Here is a 25,675-nt window from a genome sequence, read left to right on the forward strand (position 1 = left end):
AGGCAATAAGTAAAACACGACCGAAAAGAGTTCTGGCGCTAGACCCTCGAAAGAGCTGTAATCGACCTCCGTAAAAAAACTTTTCAAAAGAGCTAATATATGTCGTACATCATATGACATAACATAACATACACAAACTTTGATTAAAGATAGTAAGAAATTCTGCCCCATATCGAACCGTACCTGTGAGCCGTTTAGGAGTTCCATCACAACATAGTAGAAAACAAGTCACTTTCTCTGTTCCTATATCTTTAAAACTACGCAACGGATTTTGATGCATTTTTTTTCAATAGATAGTGTGATTCGAGAGGAAGGTTTGTGTATATAATACATGAACAATATAGTAAAGAAACACTGATAAATTTAGAAGTTTGCAATGTGATGTCGTAAATAAACAAACTCTGTAGTAGCCGGGGCGGGTCGCTAGTACATACGTAGTTACGGAAGGTGACTTAAATATTCAAATATCATATAAATAAAAGATTGCTCAAAACCTTATCAAACTTTCACCAAACTACCCTTGAAGTACAACTTTTATGATAAAAAAAGAATCATCGAAAATGATGGGCTCAATTTTGAGTTATTAAACTATTTATCGCGCACGTACATAATGCACATATAAGACTTATATCTTTTTCATAGGGATACCATCATCAGAACAGGATAACTTAAAAATAGGACCGCTCGGGAAGCACTAACTTTCAAACAAAAAAAGAAAACAGTGACTGCGGGATCTGCAGCTCTTTGTAGCTAATAGACCAAGGAGAGAGTAATAGAGTAATATAATCATTACATAGCATAAAACAAAGTCGCTTACCGGTCTTTGTTTCTATGTATGCTTAGATTTTTAAAATTACGCAACGGATGCTGATGCGATTTTTTTTGTAGATAGGTTAATTCCAGAGGAATGTTTATATGTATGATACATGTACAATGTAGTAGAGAAATACTTTCGTCTCTAGCCTTTTGTTTTTTTTTTTTTTGTAAATTGGAATACTGATACTTTTAGAGGTTTCTAATGTGTTGTAAAAAAACACATTCAGTAGTATATTTAGTATCAACATTCCACCCGTGCCAAGCCGGGGCGGGTTGCTAGTTATAATCATATCAAATCATCAAAACTATATTAAAACCTCGCCTCATTGCCTCCACTGGTGACAGGAGGGTAAGAAATATAACTATTCCTTACATCGTTAATGCGCCACCAACCTTGTGAACTAAGATGTTATGTCCCTTGTGCCCGCGGTTACACTGGCTCACTTACCCTTCAGACCGGAACACAACAATACTGAGTACTGTTATTTAGCGGTAGAATAATTGATGAGTGGGTGATAACTACCCAGACGGGCTTGCACATAGCCCTACCACCAAGAAATAATATTATAATAATATTAAAAAAATCAAATTATGTAATCAAAATCTTGATAATATTTTAAAATTATAAATGATTATTGAATCGAGCAGAGAATTGAAAGTATTGAGAATTTTTGTTTTAATTCCAAATCCATAACAAATACAAAACATGCAAAACGTAATACTCAATTGAAAACCCATAATTTTTATTACACATAACATTTATAGTTTAACCTATTATTATAATTTTTTACTTTTAATTCAAACTTTTAAATAAATTATAACAGAATGTCTCAATGCCCATACGATCACCAGCGAATAACGAATCGTATAATATTAACACGGATCATATCTTTAAAACGAATTGATAAGCACTGCAATAGTGACATGGCCTCGGCATTCAAAAAGGCATTCCTTGACTCTACTACGCTGACCGCTGGCGATTTTTGTTAACAACAGCGTTTCCTGTGCCCAATGCAGCCGTTGCGATTTTGATAATCATTGTACTCTTAAGCAGTAGTGTTAGACAAATAGTTTTGATATTTAATAAACAATACTTATATTAAATTAGCGACCTGAACCGGCTTTGCACGGGAAAATGCTGTTACTAAATATACTGCAGAATTTTTCATGTTTTTTTCTATATTGTCCATGTGTTATATATAAAAACCTTCCTCTCGAATCACTCTATCTATTAAAAAACCGCATCATAATTAGATGCGTTATTTTAAAGATCTAAGCATATATAAGGACAGCGTAAGAGACTTTGTTTGATGCTATGTAATTATTAATTAATTATACTATTCAGAGCCGTGTCTATGCTATGTGTCCTTGGGCACGCAATTTGGTTTCCTTTTGGTAAATATTAACTACCCTGTACAAATGATTTGCTTATATATTTAATAACCAAGCCTTAAGTATAGTTTCAAAGAAAAGGTGCGGTATATTTCGTAAATTGGTTGTACAACCTCATAGCTATAACATATCTTTTTCTATCAGGAAGAGCACGTCTACGGCTTTCTAATTTATATCAACTATCATCACTAGCCTTTTGGTAAGTATTTTAGTGATTTTTTACAAATATGGCAATTTAAATAATATACTTATGCGTCAACGTCAACGTGAACACAGACATGTGTAAGAATTCTGCGGGGCCCTCTCGGGTTGGGGGCCCTGCGTACGTATGAGCTATGGTAAAGGACGGTAATGATACATATAGTATATTATGAATTTCTGACACCTGTTCTACTTGTAGAATAAAAAATACTAAATATCTTCAAGGTACCACCAATAATTGTATAGGTTATCCTATAATTATTTAGTTACTGATACGACACTTCCATGAGCATAGTTAGGTGTGCACAGTGAAAAAAGGGCCTTGGAAGTATTTAGGTCAGAGGAAATTGGAAAACAAAAGAATAGAGAAACTTAATAAAGGCGGAAATTACTTTCCAAAGGCAAAAATTAGCATTCGGAAACAAAATGGCGACAATTAATTAAACTGGTCAAGTCTGAGTTTGATGTTCGTTAAAGTTCGATATATTGTTTTTGTTGAAGATTTTGCTATAGCGTTTTTATTTATTTATTTATTTTATTTATGAATCAACAAAGGATACACACTAAGTACACATTCAAAATAAAACAGTATAAGGGTTACACAAGTTATGTGCTCCTTCAATTATAGGAGACCACACGATGCATAGCAAATAATATTTTTTAAACACAATGAAAATAAAATTGAAAAAATAATAAGCAGCAATAAAAATACAAATCAGAATCTTAAAGTAAGGGAAAAGGTTATTAACTAAACTTTTTTATTATTGTATTAATAGTATTAGGTTAAAATTTTAGTGAGACACACTCTGAATTTGGACATACTGTAATGATGAGTATAATCGAATATATCGAGATCGATATTATTTCTAGAATTTGTATTATATTGTATTGTTATTACAAATCAAATCAAATCAAAATATACTTTATTCAGGTAGGCTTTTACAAGCACTTTTGAATCGTCATTTTACAATTAAGTGAAGCTACCACCGGTTCGGTGATTAGATTTTACCGAAAAGAACCGGCAAGAAAATCAGTAGTTACTCTTTTTTAACATTTAAAAAATACAAAGTCATATTAGTTAAATACAATTATTTAAATTAATATATATTATTGATTATTTGAATGTTATACATTTAATTTTCGAGTTGATGATTGATGTTGAAAATTATCAGTAATCAGACGATCGCGTAATTAATAATGTTATTTTCAGAGAAAATATGACGTCAGAACAATAGTCTCAAAACACACATTACTGCTTCTATTTGATGCGCTGACCTCAAATGGCTTATTCTACGCGGTTTTTTTCCTTTTGTTGTATAATGATCTCATTTTGATTACAGTACTGAAATTTGTCAAATCAACGTGACTCATCACTTTTCACATAATTTTGTAATATTATAATAGATTACCTATTCTTGAGTATTATTTAATAGTTTAATTACTAATTAAATTGATAGTGACAAATAAGACAAACCACTTCCAAGACACAAATCAACCGTCTGAAATTAAGTCGCTTCGCAATTTACTGTTAAGTAACAGTAACAGTATTGTATTGAATGACAATAATTTAAAAGTTTATTTAAAATCACGTGTAAATTAAAACAATAAATTTATATAATGTTGTATATAACTGTTTTTATTAAAGATAATAGTAGCAAGGTCCAATATTTCCTTTTACGCTTGTCACTTGTGTTAAGAGTAGGTACGACCATAGCCCAAGGAGTCACGAATTTTACATCGATAAGCGGCCCACAAACCATTGGGCTATTGACGCTTGAAAGAGACGTTTAAAATGAAAGTAAGGGTTCAAAATCAAGATTCAGAATTTGAAACCTCTCCGAATTTTCTTAATCATTTATATTACAATGAGTTGTAATTTTTTTCCTATTGAATCTTGATTGATTTCTTGATGGACAGATAGAGAGGACTCATCAGGATATAATATGGCTAGAGAGTATTCAGACTACTAAACTATCTCTTGCTGTTTCTTCTCGCTAAAGACTCTGAAATGATGGGTGAGTCGATTGAAATACCTTTGATTTGGTTTAAATATACATATATATTGAAAAATCGTTCTATATTATTGTACATATATATAAGTATGTATATTTTTATGTATTGTCATTTATTATTTACCGCCTTCACGGTTTTCGGTTTGACATAAAGGTTTGCCTAGAGAATGTCTTCAGTAAATTAAGTCCGCTTTTGTTTCATTTGCTTTGTAGTGGTCAGTAAAATCCCTAAACAAAATAATAATAAAAATAAATATAATAGCAAACCTTTTTGTTTAGTTTGCTCCATAATTATTCAGTGATTTTTTATTTAATAATATCAAGATTGATCAAGCGAACTACACATATGATCGCATTGTTTTACAACAACACTAATTAATTATTATCAGATGTTATCGTAACTCCCATCATTTTTCGTTCTCGTGCTATTCAGCTATACTGTTTTATTTACCAAACTACTGATCCAAATTGCAAAGTCAGTACAGCCTTTCTCGTTCGCAGATAACGTCTGAAATTATTATGTAAATTATTTTGATAAGGATTAATGCTCTATGGTAAATATATGAAGCAATACTCACCTATAAGTTAACTAAGTATTGCTTCATGTATGTGTTTATTTGCATTTTTGAACATGATAGCGGTGTGATGAAATATAAAAAAAACATATGGTCAGACGGATTTTTCAGCGGAAATTAATAAGTTGAAATAGTTGTAAAGGCAGTTTCCTTTTTATGTTTTAGCTTAAGCAGCTTCCTCTTTGAAGATGTGTATGGCTTTTTCGTCTTCGACAACGTTAAACTAATTTATTCTAACATTATAAATGCGAAAGTACCTGTCTATCTGATTGGTACAGAACAGAAATTTTGTATGAAGCAAGCTTGAAATCTACAGACAGACAATCGACCCCTAAAACTACTAGAGTACATAAGTAGCAGTTTCAATGTTCATCTTCAAATCTGGAGCACCACTGAATTCATGTGCCTACTTAGTATATATAAATCATCTGGAATAAAACATGAGGAAACCTGCACATGGGTCTGAATCTTCCACCTTCTACACCAACCGCATTGTAGCAGCATGGTAGTACTTCCAAATCTTAAACGGGTGAGGCCAGCTGTAAAACATTTTTAATGCAGCATGGTTATTTTAATAGAGATGAGTTCTCATGAAAACACGATTGGAAAAATTCTTACGTAATTCTGTTAACTTTTATAACACCGCATAAGGACCGTTCACGGGTACAACTAATCCACGTGGGGTCTACGGCGAGTTTCATACGTCGAAACGAGAGAGCGAGTTGTACTAAAAATATAAAACAAATAACGCTGCCAAGTTTTGCCAGCAAACATCAGTAGTGCCATATTGTCTTTAGCATTAACACGAACGTTGATAAGAAATTAAAACTATATTTATATATCGCGAAATAAAATCTTTATAGTTACCCATCCGTCGCAGAGGCGTCGCGTTGTTAATTAATCGTACGAAGACGAAAAACTTAATTAAATGTAAATGAAGTTGATTTTTAATTTTATTGAAAAGTGAGTTCGAAAGTGATTTGATTCGAAATGGTTGTCAAAACGAATTCCGTGAGCTTCGAGGAAGCTTTGAACTTGACCGGTGAGAGGATTTGAGTGTTTGTTATAATATTGTGTAATATATGCCAAAAATATTTATTCATATAATGTCTATACCAATGGAAGGATTTTTTGACAGCTCTACCATTTTAAAATCAATTCTTGATTAGTATATCGCTATTAATTATCCAAAATTGCACTTAAATACGTTTACGATTATAAATTAACATGGTTATTTTTTTTATTATAGTATTTTAACCATGTTTTTTATTTGGTAAAGCTCGATATTTCGTTCGAAATTTAATTTTACTTTCAAAATTACGATGTTATATTTCCGATAATTATTTGGGGTCAAATGTTGCTTATTTGTATTTAATTCTCGTGGTTAGAATGATTAAATATTGGTGTTTTTTTTTTTTATTTTTAAATATCAAATTGTAGTGAAATAAATATTTTATACTAATTTAAAAAATATTTCATAATATTTTGTGTCATGTGTTAGTTACTAAGATATAAAATATTAACGTACATTTATCTTTATTATGTGTGGTTCACTGTATATATTAACAGCTCATTGTATAATATTACTATTGATTTTTTGTTATGGAAGTAATTCAATCGTGATCAGATACTTGACCTGTGGTTCAGTTAGTTGTCAGTTAGTACAAAAAATGTCAACTATTTTAGTCAAAAATGTTTATTATTTCGACATATATAAAGGCGAATTTGGGTTAACATCTTATTGGTTAAAATACTGGAGGAGTGGACATAGGTACGTACGTCTGTCTTAATTTGTGGGACTGCGCCTGTATAGTGTGGGGATGGTATACTATTAAATAAGATTTGTTAATCTTGTGTGTCCGGACACGAGAACGTTGACCTACGATTTTATGCCATTCATCGTTCCAACGAGCTTTCGGTACAAATATAATTTCCAAACGTCTTAACGATCCCTAATAAATACAACCATACTTATATAAAGGCAATAAATGTTATTTTTCAGCGAATTATTTGCATTTATCTTATATATCGTTTTTTATTAGAATTTTTTTGTGTGTCAACTATAACGTTTTTGAAAAGAAAAATTATACAATTTTTGTCTTAATCCATATCTAAATATATTCAATGATATTATTAAATTTGTAATAATATTCTAACGAATTATGTATTGATATTAAGACAACTCAAGTACTAATTCGGATTAAGAATGATCTTTAAGGATCTGGAGAGGAACAAACTCGGAACTCAGGATCAAGATCGTTAAATGTTAGATAGTGATAAAGAGTAACATTGACAATAAAAATTATAGTCTTATAAATAGCGTAAGCCGCTTTATATCTCAGTGATTATAAAATGAGGTGCACATAAATAATCGTCTTCTTATTTTGAGTAGCTTGAGCGTCAGATGTGCAGAAAATTAATTAGACTTCTGGATTGTAAGTTACTAAATTGTTACGATTTAACAAATAATTAATATTAGAGAACGGAATGATACTGGCCAGATAGAGTGGTGCTACGACTGTATAAGAAAAAATGAAAAATGTAAACAAAAATAAAATTTCGCGTGAGACCAACTAGTAATATTTAAAGTATACTTTTATTAATTTAGTGAGTCAGTGTCGAGAGTAGTTCATATTATATATGTATTTATATTCTGCCGAAAATATTTACACTATGTATGTATATTACTATCCGCCCCGCCTTCGCGCGGGTGCAATGCCGATACAAAATATACTACAGAAGTTGTTTTTTTACGACATCACTTATTTTACTATATTGTAAATGTATTATATACTAAAATCTTCCTCTATCAATCAATCTATCTATTAAACAAAACCCCATCAAAATCCGTTGCGTAATGTTAAAGATCTAAGCATACATAGAGACAGACAGCGGCAATCGACTTTGTTTTTGTTATTATGTAATAGTACACTATACACATACAATATAACATTTCTCTTATAATCTGCTTTGAGAGATCGCTATACCCGATAAGACGTATTGCGCAATATTTGTTAAATATTATTATTTTTTCTCTTATGTACACCTATATTATGTGCAATAAAGCATTTAAAAAACATAAACGTTCGTTTCGGGAACACGACAGAAGTAATAACCTAAAAAACTTCTCTCCGAAATACGGTTACGGCTGTATACCAAAGGAAAAAAGAGAGCCTGCCTACCGTGGGAGAAAAGGAAGCCAGACAGATTGGCGCCATAACGCATTACGTAACGAAGCGGTTTACCCGTTACAAGTTATCACTTTAGTAAATTTAAATAACCTGCCAAATTTGTGATAGACTTAATAACAAATCTGTGATAGTTTAACCGTCTTGTATTTATTTTTATTAATATTTATAGTTCCTTTAATTTTGCCAAGTAGTACTAGCTGTCTGTGCCCGTATTGTGTTATATATAAAGCAAGAGCTTTATTTTTATATAAACGTATATTTCTTTTTTTTATTAGTTATGTGCGATAAGAAATAAATTCTTAGACTTTTCTCTCGTCTGACGTTTTTTATTCTATAAACAAATAAATTTCAGTTTCTTTGAATACTAATAACGCTAACCCGTTATACTATTATCAGATAAAATATTTAATTAATTTAAAAAGGTAACATGTCAGCTGAACAGTGACACTACACATGAATTAATAAGACAGTTAGGCATAGTCATGCCTTACTTACCTCGTTTAGGTAACCTACCTATAACCTACCACTTAGATAACGTATAGTAACTTCGCGTATTTTTCGAACGTAACTGTTATTATATGCTGCGACGATTAAACTACGAGGCCAGTTATACAGTATAAGGTTGGGATTGGGGATCGATACATTACACACTACAACACTGATTTAATAGAAGCATTGCACCGCCAGGGACACAGCTAAACGTAAACACTTAATGTAGTTAAGCTACATATATAACAGAAACAACAACGAATAATAAGAGTCTTATATAAATTCTAGCGACCCGCCCCGGCTTCGTACGAATGCTTGATACTAAATGTAATACAGAATTTGTTTATTTACATCGCATTACACACTTCTAAAATTATCAGTGTTTCTTTACTAAATTGTTCATGTATTATACGAAAAACCTCTTCTCGAATCACTCCATAAAAAAACCCGCATCAGATTCCGCTGCGTAGTTTTAAAGATCTAAGCATACATAGGGATAGACAGCGCTAAGAGACTTTGTTTTATACTATGTAATGATGATGATAATGATATAAATATTGGACAAAATTACGTACATTACTCTGATCCCAATGTAAGTAGATAAGCACTTCTGTTATGGAAAATCAGAAGTAACGACGGTACCACAAACACCCAGACCCAACATAATATAGAAAACTGAGGATTTTTCCTACATCGAACCTCGAAGTGGCGTACCGATGAAAACCGGAGTACACAACTCGACCACGGAGGTCGTTTATTCGTAAAATGTTTCTGTAAATAGAGTTTTTTTTTATGGTATAGGTTGGCGGACGAGCATATGGGCCACCTGATGGTAAGTGGTCACCATCGCCCATAGACATTAATGCTGTAAGAATTATTAACTATTCCTTACATCGTCAATGTGCCACCAACCTTGGGAACTAAGATGTTATGTCCCTTGTGCCTGTAGTTACACTGGCTCACTCACCCTTCAGACCGGAACACAACAATACTGAGTACAGTTGTTTGGCGGTAGAATAACTGATGAGTGGGTGGTACCTACCCAGACGGGCTTGCACAAACCCCTACCACCAAGAACATAATTTTATGGTTAATTTTATTTCAGGATTCGGCAAGTTCAACTTCCTGATGCAGTTGCTAGTCTTCGGCCTCATCATGGGAATGGCGTTCGAGATCATGTCTGTAGCGTATTTAGTTCCCGCCAGTGCCTGTGAACTTCACACTACCAGTTTTGAACAGGGCTTAATGGCTGGTATGCCTATATTGGGTAAGTAACAAATATATATCCTGTTAATGTTGCACTGAGAAGGCCCAGTAGTTAGAACGCGTGCATCTTAACCGATGCTGTATATTACACCAATCCGCGTTGGAATAACGTGGTGAAATATGCTCCAAAACGTTCACCTCAAAGGGCTTTAGCCCGGCAGTGGGAAATTTACAGGCTGTTGTTGTTGTTGTAATGTTGCACAAAGACCAAAGGTCAGTGAAGAAAGGTTTCGTAATTTTATTCAGATGAATTGAAGCCCGTGTCACGTGGATACGTAGCCCATATACCTATGTACAGCTATGTAAATTTCGCTTACGATATTTCAACACCGAGTACATAGAACTGTAAAGTCAAATGAAAGCAAATGAAAACTCAGTAGAACTGAAATAAAACTTCGATTCTTAATTATTCTTACTAGGTTTCCCTTTGCTTAATTGTTTGGGTATACTAATTGACAAAAATATGAAATGTAAAACAACAACAAGAGCCTGTAAATTTCCCATTTCTGGGTTAAGGACTTCACAACCTTCTCCTTCTCACTTCTTCACCTTTTCTTCACCTTCTCCTTCAATTCCAAACCTTCTCCTTAAAGGGAGAGGTCTCTTTAAGGAGAAGGTTTGGAACACATTTCAGCACGCTGTTCCAATGCGGGTTGTTTGAATATATTTTGAAGAATCATTTTAAACGTTTAATTGTAAAGTTTTAAGGAAGTGAGACGAAATACAAATATGTCATTACTGTATTAGTATTTGGTATCAAATAAGCAAATATGAGTATCACAATTATCACCTTTATAATAATATCTGTCTGTTTTAACTACTAAGACTTAGTGCCCTGTCATGTATACTTTTTTATTATTTATAAGCTTTAATCAAACTCATCTGTTGGTATTTTAGATGTTATCTTGTAATTAAAATTAAAATCATCACTTATGGTGAAATTTTCCAAATTTTTCTGTCACGGTAAACAGCTTACGGTGTTACATTAGTTTTTTCAAATAATTTTATATATTGTATTTTGGAGCCTAGATGGCCACCGGGCCACCGCTGGGTTAGAACGTGTGCATTTTGACCGATGATTGCGGGCTCAAACCCAGGCATGCATCACGGAATTTCCATGTGCTTAATTTGTGTTTATAGTTCATCTCGAGCTTGGCGGTGAAGAAAAACATGGTGAAGAAACATGCATGTGTTTCATAGAAATTCTGCCACATGTGTCACCAACCCGCATTTGAACAGCGTAGAGTATAATATCTCTACTCCTCAAGGGGGAAGGAGGCCTTAGCCCAGCATTGGAAAATTTACAGGCTGTTGTCGTTGTATATTTCTATGTGGATGTGTTTGAATTATGAATTGTCTATTCCATGTAAAATATTAACAAGTGATACTGTTTATAGGTATTATAGCAACATCCCATTTTTGGGGATATTTAGCAGACACGCGCGGTAGGAAGAAGATTTTAACTTGTTGTATGTCCTTGGGATTCCTCACTGGTGCATCAGCAGCTCTATCTCCAGACTGGATTGTATTCAGTGTCTTGAAATTCTTATCATCAGGCGCGTAAGTTGATTAAATATTTAATTATGATTCTAAAACATTTACATATTTGAATTAGTATTTATATTTTGTGTTATGATTTGACAATTATCCTAAAAATCTTATCTTTTTCTACGTAAAACTATTGTTCCAGTCATTATGTACATTTGGAAATGCTAAACAAGCGAGAAAGTCAAATTTTGGATATTACCTGGAGGGGGGGGGGCGGTCTTTTGCTCTAGTGTCATAATAACTCGGTTCCCCGTCGAGATACGATTTTTTTATGAAATAGTCATCTTTTTTCAAGATGGCGGAAAACCCATAAGATTTGTTTGGTCGACAATTTCAACTTAAGCCTTTCTAGCCATTTCTTACGTAATGGCAAAGTTTGGGTTTCTCGGTTCATATTAATTCCTAACCCGATTTTCCTGATGTAATGACTGGACTATAGGTCTTGGTCATAATATATCACGTTTATTTATCATTGACATAAAGATATTCGGTATACAGAAAGAGAATAAAAAAAACATTTAAGGATGGTTTTTAGAATTCTTAGAACACTGGGTAAATTACAAACGCCACAAAATTGTTATCTCGTCGAAATTATGTCATCTCTGAAGAATCTCTGTTTTTTTATCCATAAAAGGTATTACATTTTTATGACCTATTTACATGGATGGACACATAGGCCACATGATAGTATGTATTCAACAATGCCTTTAGACATAAGCAAAACTAAACTAACTGAGCATTGTTTACATTGCCAATCCGAATCTTGGGAACTAAGTTATTATGTAACTTATGTTGCTGCGTAACACGTAGCCTGTACTATATTCGCTTTTGGTTCCTTTAAACCAAGTCAAACTTGATTTAGTATTTAATAGATAAATTTTCTGTACATGCTTTAATCATTACAGTTATTTAAGAAGGGGTATACATCATGTTTTTTTTTTGATGGAGCTCGAAATTTCGACATTATCTACGAATTTGTTCACAAGACTTAAACCGTTAAAAACTGTCTTCCCATTTAAAATAAATTAATAAAAAAAAAACAATGTCAATTTGAAAACCCTGTAGTCAGTTGCATCAGAATAAAAAATCTCTATTACTTATCTAGTAAAAAACATGAGAAGTTATTTTTTCAAAACATGTCGTAATGGCTATCTTTGTTACAGTGTGTCCGGGACATATGCGTTATCTCTGACTCTGCTGAGTGAATGCACGCCGCAGCGCAGGAGATCTATAATGATAGCTTTAACGAGCAGTGTTTACCTGGGCTCCGCTGGACTTATGGCAGGTTTGTGACGGAAAGTTGTATATGTTACAGGAAGATTACAAATCGGTTTCGTTAAAACTTAAGATTACAAATTTCGGTTAAATTAGGTTAGAGTTTTTATAATTTGAAATGAAATTTACTTCGATAGATTGTTAACTAACGAATAAAAATGGTGATATATGATTGTTCTTACAATAGGATCGGCCAATCAGGAAGAGCTTTCGACAGTTGACAATTTGACGCGGGACAGATTGTAATCTAACAGTTTAACTTCGATAGATTACAATGTAGTGAAATACAATGCGTTGAAATTCAATTATAGTTCACGGTTCACAGTATGTCGACAGTTTACAATCTGACGGTTCGCAATATATCGACAGTTTACAATATATTGATATAGATTGTAATCTAACGACGTTAATAAAGGATTAGTTTAAAAACTAGCAGGTTTGATCCTAATCTCCTGGGGCATTGTCGTGTCTACTCCCAGCTTCAAGCTTGATTGGAGGGATTAATATTAGTTATTTCTTGTAGGGTATCGATCCTATTCTTTAATTATAATAAGGAAAAGATTAAGAAACAAGTTAGATGTATTTCTATCATTCAATAAAAACTTATTGTGTCACTATTAACCCGTGCACCGGAATGGGGTTGCTATTTAACAAAATAATTTACCTAACATTAATAACTCTGAATCGATGCTTTGATAAATATACTTATGTATCTATTGTTGCAGTGATATCAATTCCAGTTCTGCAAATGCATTTTTCGTACGTCATACCGTATCTGAATATGGAATTCACTCCGTGGCGTCTTCTGAACCTCGTGTTCACAATCCCTCTCGCCCTGGTAGCTGTCGGCATGTACTTCTCATACGAGAGTCCACGATTTCTGTTAAGTATTGGCGAGGAGGAGAAGGCCTTGAAGGTTTTGAAAGGCATTTACATGATGAATACTGGAAATAATGGTGAAGACTATAACGTAAGTTACAGTAGTTTTTACATGTTTGTAATGTTAGTAAATTTTTTGTTAAACTCTCTCTGTTCCAATTTTAAATTAAATCAATCCATAATGTGGCTTTTAATAATTTTATAACTGGTAAAGAAGGCTCTTTGCAAAATACTTTGAATCCGTTTCCATTACTTACCAGCTGTTCTTTGCCTTTGGTAATTTAATACAGCGATTTTAGTCCACAATAACATCGCCATCATAAATGGTAAAATTAGCAAAGAGTATAACAGTACTAAGTTATCAAATAAAACACTTACAAATTACTCTTAAGAACAATTCTATGCATTTGCAAACAGGAAATAAGGTTGAAGACTTAGAGAAAATTAGTCGAGTTCAATTGACCTTCTATTTTTAAACAGACTTAAAACATTAAGATTACATGGGTGTCTATTCTGTAACGAATAAAACAAAGACCAGGTCCCAAGTATGTACTAGATATTTCCACTGTAAGAAATAGGAATAGTCCCAGTTCACACGATTCATGCGCCGTCAATCGTGGAGCTGCGATAAATAATAATAAATGTGAAAGTACCTCTGTCTCTCTGTCTATTTCACGACCAAACCCCTGTACCAAATTTGATGAATATTTGGTCATACTAAAGTGAATTGGTGACCAATATTAAACAGTACATTTATAGATTTTTATAACCAGATATTTTTGTTCAAATTATTCATTTCTGACATATGGATATATTTGCTTTATAATATATGTATTATTAATGTTATTATAGCGATTTACCAATAATCTAATGTTCGAAAGGTGCACTCAGAGGCAAACTTTTTACTCTAATCTAGTTTTTTTTTTTTATTAAATGACATAATTAGTAATCGTTTCAATGGTAAGTAATAACTTAAGAATCAATAATTAAATCAAAACATATTATGTTTACAGGTTAGTTCTGTAGTTTTTGACGAAGACAAACACAAACAGACAAGTGGATTTTGGTCATCTATTGTCGCACAAACAGTACCATTAGTGAAGCCACCGCTCCTTAAAAATACACTGATGTTATCCGTCATGTTCGTAATCGTTTACTTTGGGTGAGTATTATGGACCACGTTCTTCACTACATATTATAAGACGAAGTCCTCCGACCGCGTCTGTCTGTCTGTATGTTCGCGCTAAGTTCCAAAACTAGTGAACGGATTTTCATACGGTTTCCACCAATAAATATAGGGATTCATATGGTTTAGGTATATAATTTAAAAAGGTTTATGTGTTCATAAAATGATAACTGTTAAATATGTCAGAAAAGGACCAAAAAAATAAGAGGCAATATATTAAAACGTTGTCCACCCGTGCGAAGCCGGAACGGGCCGCTAGTTTAGTATAATTACATACAGAAATGTACCAAAATAAAATTTTTATCTATGCTATGTACACTGTAGACCTTTCTTACTTCGTTCCTTTACATTAAGCTTGCTTGCAGGCTGGAGATCGCTGTTTTAGCGATGAGACATCATGTGCATCTTTCATAAATGTAACTTTAGTTTTCAAATTCATTCCTTTATAAAGTCGAAACTCTTAGTACCTTTTGAAAATAATTACATCGAAGGAGCAAATTGTTGTTTTTTATTGTCAATAGTGACGTGCAGTTAGTCCTAAAATTTATCGAATGTGATTTCTAAACTACAAATATTAGGGTACCGCGAAGATAACTTTTTTTTCTTTTTTTGTATCAATCTATTTATTGTATGTAATGTGTTTATAAAGTTATTCAGTCTAATTCCAATTTTTGATTTAAATTGATTTCGTTCGAATATATTACTTAAACTTATTTTATATTTTTTTTTATTAATCCTTTTTACTACTTGCAACAAAAACTTGAATTAAATTACTTGCACAAAAACAAAGATTTGAATATATTATATCGATAATAAATTTACATTTCACATCACTTTTTTAATGTGTCAAAACGGCCATCGTATCTTGCCGCTAGTATAGGCGTGACTTATGACGTTGCGACGCAATATGTCATTCACGATCGGTAAAGTATATTGTCGCCCATACTACATGAAAATAGATCTTACGGTGACGAATCTTTTCTTCACTAAAGTGCTTTAATCGGTTTCAATTGTAATGTCCCACAGATGACCTTCTCATTTAAGGAGAACGATAATAAGTTCAATCATTGTTTAATAACCTCTAAATAAAATTCATTACATCTTATATTTATCTCATTCAAGTTTACTTTATTTTGTTGGTTACTAGCGTCCAGCGCTGGCTTCGCACGGGGGAAATTTGCAACTTAAGCGCAAAAAAACATCGCTTTAAAACTTCTAAAATTTTCAATGTTTTTCTCGTATGTTGTGCATGTATTATACGTATAAAACTTCCTCTTGAATCACTCTATCTTTTAAAAAATACCGCATCAAAATCCGTTGCGTAGTTTTAAAAAATTAAACATACATAGGCATATAGGAACAGAGAAAGCCTTGTTTTATACTATGTATATTATTTATGTATACTATTGATTCATTTCAATTATTATTGACACTAAAACAAATATAAGCCCCAGTAGGAAGAAATATATTCTATCCTAATCAAATTTATCGATATTTTATTCAAATTTGTGTTGTTATTATTCCAGAATCAATCCATTTTTGACATGGCTACCTTACATCGCTGATGGGCTTATGAAAGCGATTGAAAGAGGCGATGATAACTTATCCTTCTGTGATATGCTGAGGTCGTCTCATAATGAAACCGTGACAGAAGTAAGTATATATATATATATAACAAAAAAATTGTAGCACACAGTGATACCCAACCAATTTAAGAATTAACAAACGTTGTACTTGGTTCAAGACTGTGTGCTCGTCTCGTGACATGTTTTTAAATTTGTACTCACGTTAAAACAATGTGTACCGAGATGGCAGAGTGGTTAGAACGCGTATCTTAACCGATGATTGCGGGTTCAAACCCAGGCAAGCACCACTGAATATTCATGTGCTTAATTTGTGTTTATAATTCATCTCGTGCTCGGTGAAAGAAAGCGTCCTGAAGAATCCTGCATGTATCTAATTTCATAGAAATTCTGCCACATATTTATGTTACCAACCCACAGTGGAACAGCTTGGTGGAATATGTTGCAAACCTTCTCCTCAAAGGTCCCACTTTGAGGAGAAGGTTAGAGTTTCCCACTGCTGGGTTAAGGTACGCCTTATCCCAGCAGTGGGAAATTTACAGGCTGTTCTTATTGTCGTTTGTAAAAACATTGAATAACACGAAAAATTATACATATATATGGTGGATTTTATTATAGTTGTTTTCAAGCAAGACTAATACTAATGTATTTGAATTCAATCGACACTGTAATTTATTTGATAGACGGTTTATTTTCGGTCTTCTTGGTACAGTCAACATTTCGTACAGATTTTGATTGTATACAAAATATAAGTTAGATATCACTTATGCGATAATAATTATGATGCTGAAGTATCATCAAACTTTTCATCCCCGAAACAAACTGGCCACTTAATCATTAGATCTAGAATAATATGTATTACTTTATGTAATCTGTATTTATGATAAAGAAATGAGAAGCATTCATACAAAATTCATCGTAATCAATAAATATTGTATAATGAGGAAAAAGGTGAATTTCAGGCAGGAAAGATGTGAAAATTATACGTTAATGCCTCAAAGATATGTTACCAACCTCAGATATAGTTTTACTGATTCTTATCTTATTACTACATCTTGCGTGGCTGTTTTAATCTGCTATTGCGTGATTTGTTTGCTCTTCTAATTATTATGTAACTCTGTAAAATTGAATTAGGATTTTATTAATTTAGCTGCGATGGAGATGGTTAGAACGCGTGCATCTTAACCGATGATTTCGGGTTTAAATCCAGCCAAGCATCACTATATATATGCGCTTAATTTGTCTTTACAATTCATCTCGTGCTCCGCGGTGAAGGAAAACTTGGTGAGGAAACCTACATGTGTCTAATTTCATCGAAATTCTGCCACATCTGCATTCCACCAAACCGCATTGGAGCAGCGTGGTGGAATATGTTCCAAACCCTCTCCTTAATGGAAGTGGAGACCTTATCCCAGCATTGGGAAATTTACAGGCTGTTGTTACTTTACTTTACTACTTTACTTTATTAAATGTTTTCTAGAACGTTTTGGCGGTAAATTTAAAAGACCGTGACTAATTACGAGAAATCTACGTTTCCGTGGTCAAGCAAACAGCTATATTATGAAGATAAACGCCAACCTTACAAATAAGGGCAAACCTTTGTGCCAATATTTGTAGTTCATATCCTGTCGTGTGTCGAAGAGAAACATTGTGAGGAAACCTGCATGAGGTGTGAAATTACAACGTTAACTTGGTGCTAGCAATTTTGAGGAATAGAGGCCTCTGAATAAAGGTTTTTGAAGACTTTGGGATTTGACTGATTTACATTAGTACAACTACTATTATAAGTTCATGACTACCTTACCGCATAAATCATTATATCAGAATATTGCCTTGATATAATTGTTTAAACAAAATTATTCTTCTTTAGGATTTTGAAGACGTTTCGAAAGCAGTTTTTAAAAACTTTACGAATTTAATCTATGTCAAATAATGTCTCAAATAAGATAACAACTTAAATGAAACTGACATTTCATCTTCACCTTTGGTTAAGGTGCTAATATCTCGACCGTACGTGATTTTTCGATACGACATGGGAACCTTCAAGAAAAGAGCGTACTCCTTTCTAAAAGGCCGGCAACGCACCTGCCCCATGGTGTTGCAGATGTCCATGGGCGGTGGTAGTCACTTTCCATCAGGTGAGCCTCCTGCTCGTTTGCCACCTATGTCATAAAAAAAACGTGACATTGGCGGAATAATCTGTGCCTTTTTGGCGCAAATAAAATCCACAAAAAAGGTGCTAATATGACTTTGTCTGTATATATGTACCCCACTCTAACCAAATAAGGACAAAAGATAAACATTCCTTGGATTTTTGTATTTCATGTGATTTGATAATATCCTTGCTATATTGTGCCCTAAAAATATGAACAGTACATAGTATTCTACATAAGTACATGTACCTTAATTTGTACTTAATTTTTAGTTCCAAATTTCCGAAAGCAACTTCGCCGAAATTCAAAAAACTATTTCTCACAATATACAAGCACAGTACATTGATTATTATGAATTATTGATAAACCTGTTTTTAAACGATTTCTTTAATATTATGACCTTTTATAAATATGTATATTAATAGTGGAACTCGCGACTTCGTCCGCTTGAAAATCAGCTTGTGACGAAAACGCTTTAAAATCTCCTATACAACATAGATATAATATCTTTTAAGGGGTAATCTTACCCCTTATAAGATAATAAAGGATCTATGTCCTTTTTGGACATTTTGCTACTTAAAACCCCTTTGTATCAAACTTCGTCACAATTGAGTCTGTGTTTAGACTTAAAAGTATAACAGACACATTTACAAGTACAGAGAATAGATTATATATATGTAATTTTATTGCGTTTATTGTTTAACGAGTCACTAGTACGTACAGCGGTAATCACGTTATAAAATAATTCTTATTCAAACTCGCAGATATTTAATTAGAATATTTATTATTTACATAGTTGTTCAAGAGCGTTTATCTTGAGATCTGTTATTGGAAATTTTATTTCATGTCTATATGTTTAAGGTGCAATTTTGCTCGTTTAATATAATTGGTTATGCTGTTTATTCGTATCAAACGTATGAAGATACGCAAATAATGTTTAAGACTTACAAACATTTACTGAATTTTGTTAAGTTTGCACTTATGAATATTATGAAATTGTTGCAATAGATATAAATTATATACGGCTTTGCTCGCGGATTTGCCCAGATGTTAGGGGCCTTAAAATGCGCAAACAATAACGCAATTGCTTATGAGCTGTGCTTGCTCAAAGTCTTACCATCTAGTAAAACAGCCGTAATTTTAAGTAGAACGGCAAATATTCTCTAGCTTATTGAGACACAATTAAAGTAAGGGACGTCGACGTGAAAACACAGAAACGAGATCCATTTGGTCTGCATTTGTTTGGGCTATAATTACAACTACATTGAACTTAATTTGAGTGGCGAGATGGCGCAGTGGTTAAAACGCGTGCCTCTAACCAATGACTGCGGGTTCAAACCCGGGCAAGCTGCAACCCGCTGAATATTCATATGCTTAATACGTGTGCTCGGCGATGACGGAAAACATCGTGAGGACATTTGCATGTATCTAATTATATACAGATTCTGCCACATGTGTATTCCAACGTACCGATTGGAAAAGCATGTTGGGATATGTTGCAAACCTTCTCCTCAAAGGGAGAGGATGTCTTTAGCCTCTAGCCTAGGAAATTTACAGGCTGTTGTTGTTGTTGAACTTATATTTAATATTCTATTCCAGAATAAAGACTGCAGTCTCAACAGCGTCGCGATGGTCATAGTATTCGTGATAAGCTTCATAATCGCGACTTTGAACACAATCCTCAGCTCCATCATCAATTATATTGGAAGGAAACGCATGTTGATTGGAGTCCAGGTATAAAAAATCAAAATCAAAATCAAAATAAACTTTATTCAAGTAGGCTTTTATAAGCACTTTTGAATCGTCATTTTACAATTAAGTGAAGCTACCACCGGTTCGGAAAGTAGATTCTACCGAGAAGAACCGGCAAGAAACTCAGTAGTTACTCTTTTTTAACATTTAAAAAATAAAGCGTCATGTTAATTAAATACAATTATTACAATTAATGTATCCTGCTTGGAAGTCAACAGGTATTAACTCCACGCTTTTTTATCATCTACAAAATCTTGTATCGAATAGTATGCTTTTTCTACCAATGTATTTTTAACAAACGATTTGAATTTACTAAACGGCAAAGTTAAAAATTTCTGCGGAATTTTATTATAGAAACGGATACCTTGCCCCAAGAAGGATCCATTGACTTTGCGGAGTCGGAAACTTGGCGTTATAAGTTTATCCTTACTTCTAGTGCATATACAATGATTATCACTGATTTTATCAAAGTGATCAATGTTACTGTGAATATACATGATATTGTTGTAAATATATTGCGACGCAACAGTAAGTATTCCTACTCTGTTAAAAACATCCCGAAGAGAGTCTCTAGCTCCAAGATTATAAATAAACCGAATTGCTCTCTTTTGTAAAATAAAGACAGATTCAATATCTGCAGCGTTACCCCAAAGTAATATGCCATATGACATAATACTGTGAAAATAACCAAAATAAACTAAACGAGCGGTATCAATATCAGTTAGTTGTCTAACTTTTCTAACCGCGTATGTTGCGGAGCTGAGTCTTCCTGTTAGGGATGATAAATGAGAAGTCCACTGAAGTCTGGAATCCAATTCTATTCCTAAAAACACCGTAGTATCAGCTACTTCAAGACGGTCACCATTTAAAGATATAATATAATTTTGCTTGCTAACATTAGGTAGGGTAAAAACTACACATTTTGTTTTTTGAGCATTCAAAACTAAATTATTTACCGTAAACCAATTGTGTATCTGTGATAATGCACCGTTCACATCGTCATAGTCATTTTTTTTCCTGTCAACCTTAAAAATCAGCGAAGTATCGTCAGCAAACAACACTATATCACAAATACCATTAACATAGAAAGGAAGATCATTTATATATACTAGGAATAGAAAGGGACCCAAAATTGAACCTTGTGGAACTCCCATTTTTAACGTAGATCCAGAAGACTTTATTCCATTAATGAAAACTTGCTGGATTCTTTGACTTAAATATGAAGCGATGAGATCAAGAGCTTTACCTTTAACACCGTAATATTTGAGCTTATAAAGAAGCGTTTCGTGTTCTACACAATCGAATGCTTTAGATAAATCACAGAATACTCCAATAGCGTTCTGTGATTTCTCCCAAGCATCGTAAATATGTTTGAGAAGCGCAATTCCCGCATCAGTTGTCGAGCGACCTCTTCTAAAACCGAATTGCTCACCATGAAAAATAGCATTTGTACCGAAATGGACGAGAAGTTGATTTAAAATAATTTTTTCGAAGATTTTACTTAAGGACGGGAGTATTGAAATAGGCCTGTAATTACCGCGATCGCTTCTGTTTCCAGTTTTAAAAAGTGGTAAAACTTTACTACATTTTAACAAGTTAGGAAATGAACCCGTGTCCAAACTCTTGTTAAAAATTACTGCTATATACGGAGCAATATCGTATATGATGTTATTAAAAAATTTTACCGAAATGCCCCATATGTCGTTAGTTTTTTTAATATTTACAGTTTTAAATACTTTTATGACATCTATTGCAGAAACCGTTTCAAATGAAAAATCAATAACGCATTTAGAAACACTATTATTTAATAACCTAGCTGCATTTGCTTCATATATAGTCTGGAATTTTGTTTAAAGGCAGCAAGCCTACATGAGATTTTCCGCTTTTGGGATGCTTTCGGAAAGGTCAACATAAGTAATTATTGCAGTTTTATATTGTTTATTACAAGGATAAAAAAATAAGAGCCGAACATTCAAGTACATTTTCATGTCTAGTGAGGTTAAACTATAAATACCAGAAATCATAACAAAACGCTACATCTGTTTAAAAATAAATATTTATCACACCAAACCTCCTTGCTCGCTTTGAAAGGTCTTTGACTAAACATTTAATATTATGATAATGTTTGATGATTAATGAGCCGAGATGGCGCAGTGTTTAGAACGCGTGCATTTTAACCGATGAAAACGGGTTCAAACCCAGGCAAACCGCTGTATATTCAAGTGCTTAATTTATATTTATAATTCCTCTCGTGCTCGGCGGTGAAGGAAAACATTGTCAGGAGATCTATATGTGGCTACTTTCATAGAAATTTCGCCACATGTGTCATCAACCCGCATTGAAACAGCGTGGTGGAATATCTTCTAAACCATCTCCTCAAGGGGAGAGCAGGGTAGTTTACAGGCTGTTGTATGTGTGTGTGTGTGTGTGTGTGAGTTTGATTAATTGATGTATTTAAAACTTTCCTTCAGTTGTTCTCCGGTATCGCGGGCCTGTGCATCACCCTGACCGACTCGTGGGTGGCGAGCACGGTACTGCTAGTGGCATTCATGACCGGCGTTCTTAACTTCGGTTTTCTCTTCACGTTCAGCGTTGACATCTTCCCCACATACGTCAAGTATGTAAAACTTACCTGTATTTCTCTTAGTTATCTTAAAACGTTGATAGCAGGCAGTCCTCAACTTCCGCCGTTTCGTTTCAAGTTACGTCCAAAAATGTTTTGACATTATTCCTCAAACATTGTTTCGATTTTCGGCATAAGAGAATTCGTAGTGAGAAGAAGGAAGCAATCTAATATTTCTAGAATTAGATTGTATATCGAGACTCAACATGCCGTAAGTACGAGGACTGCCTGTAGTCTGTATAAAAAATAGCAGCTAGTAAGATGGCAGTCTTGCGCAGTAATTTCACCTGATGCTACCTTCTATTACTTGTGTAAGAGCTGAGATGGCCCAGTGGTTAGAACGCGTGCATCTTAACCGATGACCGCGTGTTCAAATCCAGGCAAGCACCACTATATACAAATATGTGCTTAATTTGTGTTTATAATTCGAAGACGCTTAGGTGAAGGATTTCATATTGACAACTTCGCATTCAATCAATGAATCAAAATAAACTTTATTCATGTACGCTTTTACAAGCACTTTTGAATCGTCATTTTACAATTAAGTGAAGCTACCACCGGGTCGGAAAGTAGATTCTACCGAGAAGAACCGGCAAGAAACTCAGTAGTTACTTTTTTTCAACATTTAAAAAATTCAAAGCCATGTTAGTTAATGTAATTATTCAAATTAATATAGCCTGCTTGGAAGTGGAACAGGTATTAACTCCACACTTTTTTATAATCTAAAAGGTCTTGTATCGAATAATATGCTTTACTTACCAATGTATTTTTACAAACGTTTTGAATTTACATTCTCCTTTACAGGGCTATGTCAGTTTGTCTAACGCTGATGGTGGGTAGAGGAAGTTCAGTATTTGGCATCAATATCTTGAAGCACTTGCTCGTGGATGATTGCGAATTAGCCTTCTATATCTTCGGTGGACTCACTTTTCGTAAGTTTTTCATGTGTTTTATTTAATGTAGAAGTAAAAGAAATCTGGCCTCCTTTCTAAGAGACAAAGGTTTGGAGTTTTTTCTACCATACTTTCCCAATGCGAGGGCAAGAATACATATGAAGTAGATTTTAATACAACACATGTAGGTTTTTTCACGAGCACGAGAAGTGTATTATATAGTCATTAAATTCTGTTTTGATTTGAATAACTTTGCTGTAGAATTGTTCCGATCGGGAAATTTATGTATTATTATATTATTTATGTAAATTTGTTAATAATTCATTCATTTTTTCGGTTCTATAATATGTACCAAGAAAATCAGTTAATTATATATATAAATTAGTATACATTACTTCCAGCATTAAAATCAATGAGCAAAAATTCGATTGATATTATTTTTAACGTGGGTTTCTTTTCTCTATTGCAGTTGGCGGTATATTCGGATTACTTTTGCCAGCTGATAAGAAAATCGTCACCAAAAAACCAACGGAAACGTAAACAAGTGTTAGTTATGTATTCATTTGTAAATAAATGTGCTAAGGATCTGAAATTATTTACTATGTATACAACTAGGATATTTGATCAAAAATAGAATTGTAGTCTAAGTATTCGGACGATATATTGCAGACGTACAAAGCGTGCGAAAGGGACCAATGTCACGTAGTAATGTGCGCGCACCTCCATACATATTCATGGACTCGACTAGAGTGACGAAACAGTCACCGCGACAAAAGTTACCAGTGCGCGCTAGTTCTAAATGTAATCACACCAAGCTTCCCAGACTCGATAAAGCGCCATCTGTTGGCGCTTGTGTTCAACGACCTATAGTATCCGTATTGATGACAATACGACGTATGTATAAGGTACAATATATTGATACTGTTACTTTTATTTTTCACCAATAATTATTACAACAGTTAATGAAGAGATATTGAAATGTATGTATTCGATTTTTATACCCAACAGAGATCTCATCAGCCAAACCTTGCAGTATTGAGCGATAGGAAAGTAAACAGTCATGTACAGTCGGGGTAAGAAAAAGTTCGTCACCTTAAGATCTATTTTCGTGTGCTCAGTGTGAGCGATAATCTGCTTTACCGATCGAGAATAAGATATTGGGTCGCAATGATTCGATCTTTAGATTCAAAAGGTACTAAGAGTGTACGACTTGATAAAGGAATAAATTTGAAAACTGACGAAGGTTTTCTTACTTTGATTGTACATATTTGAAAGTACAAAAAGTGATTTATTATTGTATAAGTAAACATACTGTAAGACATTTACACATAGGAAATGTGCAAATGGTCGGATTGATAATAAGTGATTCCCACCAATCAGAAACAGGTATTGTAAGATACATTAACCATTCCTAATACTGTACAAATGCCGCTAGTACTTTTGTGGTGAATGATCATGAGTTTATAGGCCCTACCCTAGTGGTAGGAGCTTGAAACATGTGTTTCTTTAAAACCTAATCGAAATGATTACACAGAAGTATATTATTATATGTAAATAAATATAATAAAGAGATTAATCGTTATGTTTTTATTTCATTTATATAAACTTTGAATAAATGCTACCCTACATTATAAAAAATATGAAAATAAATCTGACACAGATGCTTCAAAACTCGACTTTTCACTGTACATTTTTCGAGTTTAATTTCTAGTTAAAAATAAGAAGTAGAATTTAATAACTTAAATAATAAGTTATTCAATATTATATTTAAAATATGAAATAAGTTCGAAATAATAATTACATTTTATTTTATTTATTAAGTTCAATTATAATTACATTTT

The 25,675-nt window shown here is 33.3% G+C and overlaps 1 protein-coding gene across 1 annotated transcript; it reads left to right on the forward strand.

Annotated features, from left to right (window-relative positions):
• Positions 1-5,786: 5,786 nt before the first annotated feature.
• Positions 5,787-24,426, forward strand: LOC124535352 (putative transporter svop-1). The gene is made up of 11 exons (XM_047111548.1): positions 5,787-6,038; positions 9,782-9,943; positions 11,340-11,502; positions 12,654-12,775; positions 13,491-13,735; positions 14,658-14,806; positions 16,357-16,483; positions 20,166-20,300; positions 22,790-22,935; positions 23,746-23,873; positions 24,304-24,426. Exons 1-11 carry the CDS (start codon positions 5,987-5,989, stop codon positions 24,372-24,374), a joined length of 1,500 nt encoding a protein of 499 aa, XP_046967504.1. The 5' UTR covers positions 5,787-5,986; the 3' UTR covers positions 24,375-24,426.
• The last annotated feature ends 1,249 nt before the right edge of the window (positions 24,427-25,675 follow it).

This window comes from Vanessa cardui, chromosome 14 (assembly GCF_905220365.1).
Source record: "Vanessa cardui chromosome 14, ilVanCard2.1, whole genome shotgun sequence".
Lineage (NCBI taxonomy): Eukaryota > Metazoa > Arthropoda > Insecta > Lepidoptera > Nymphalidae > Vanessa > Vanessa cardui.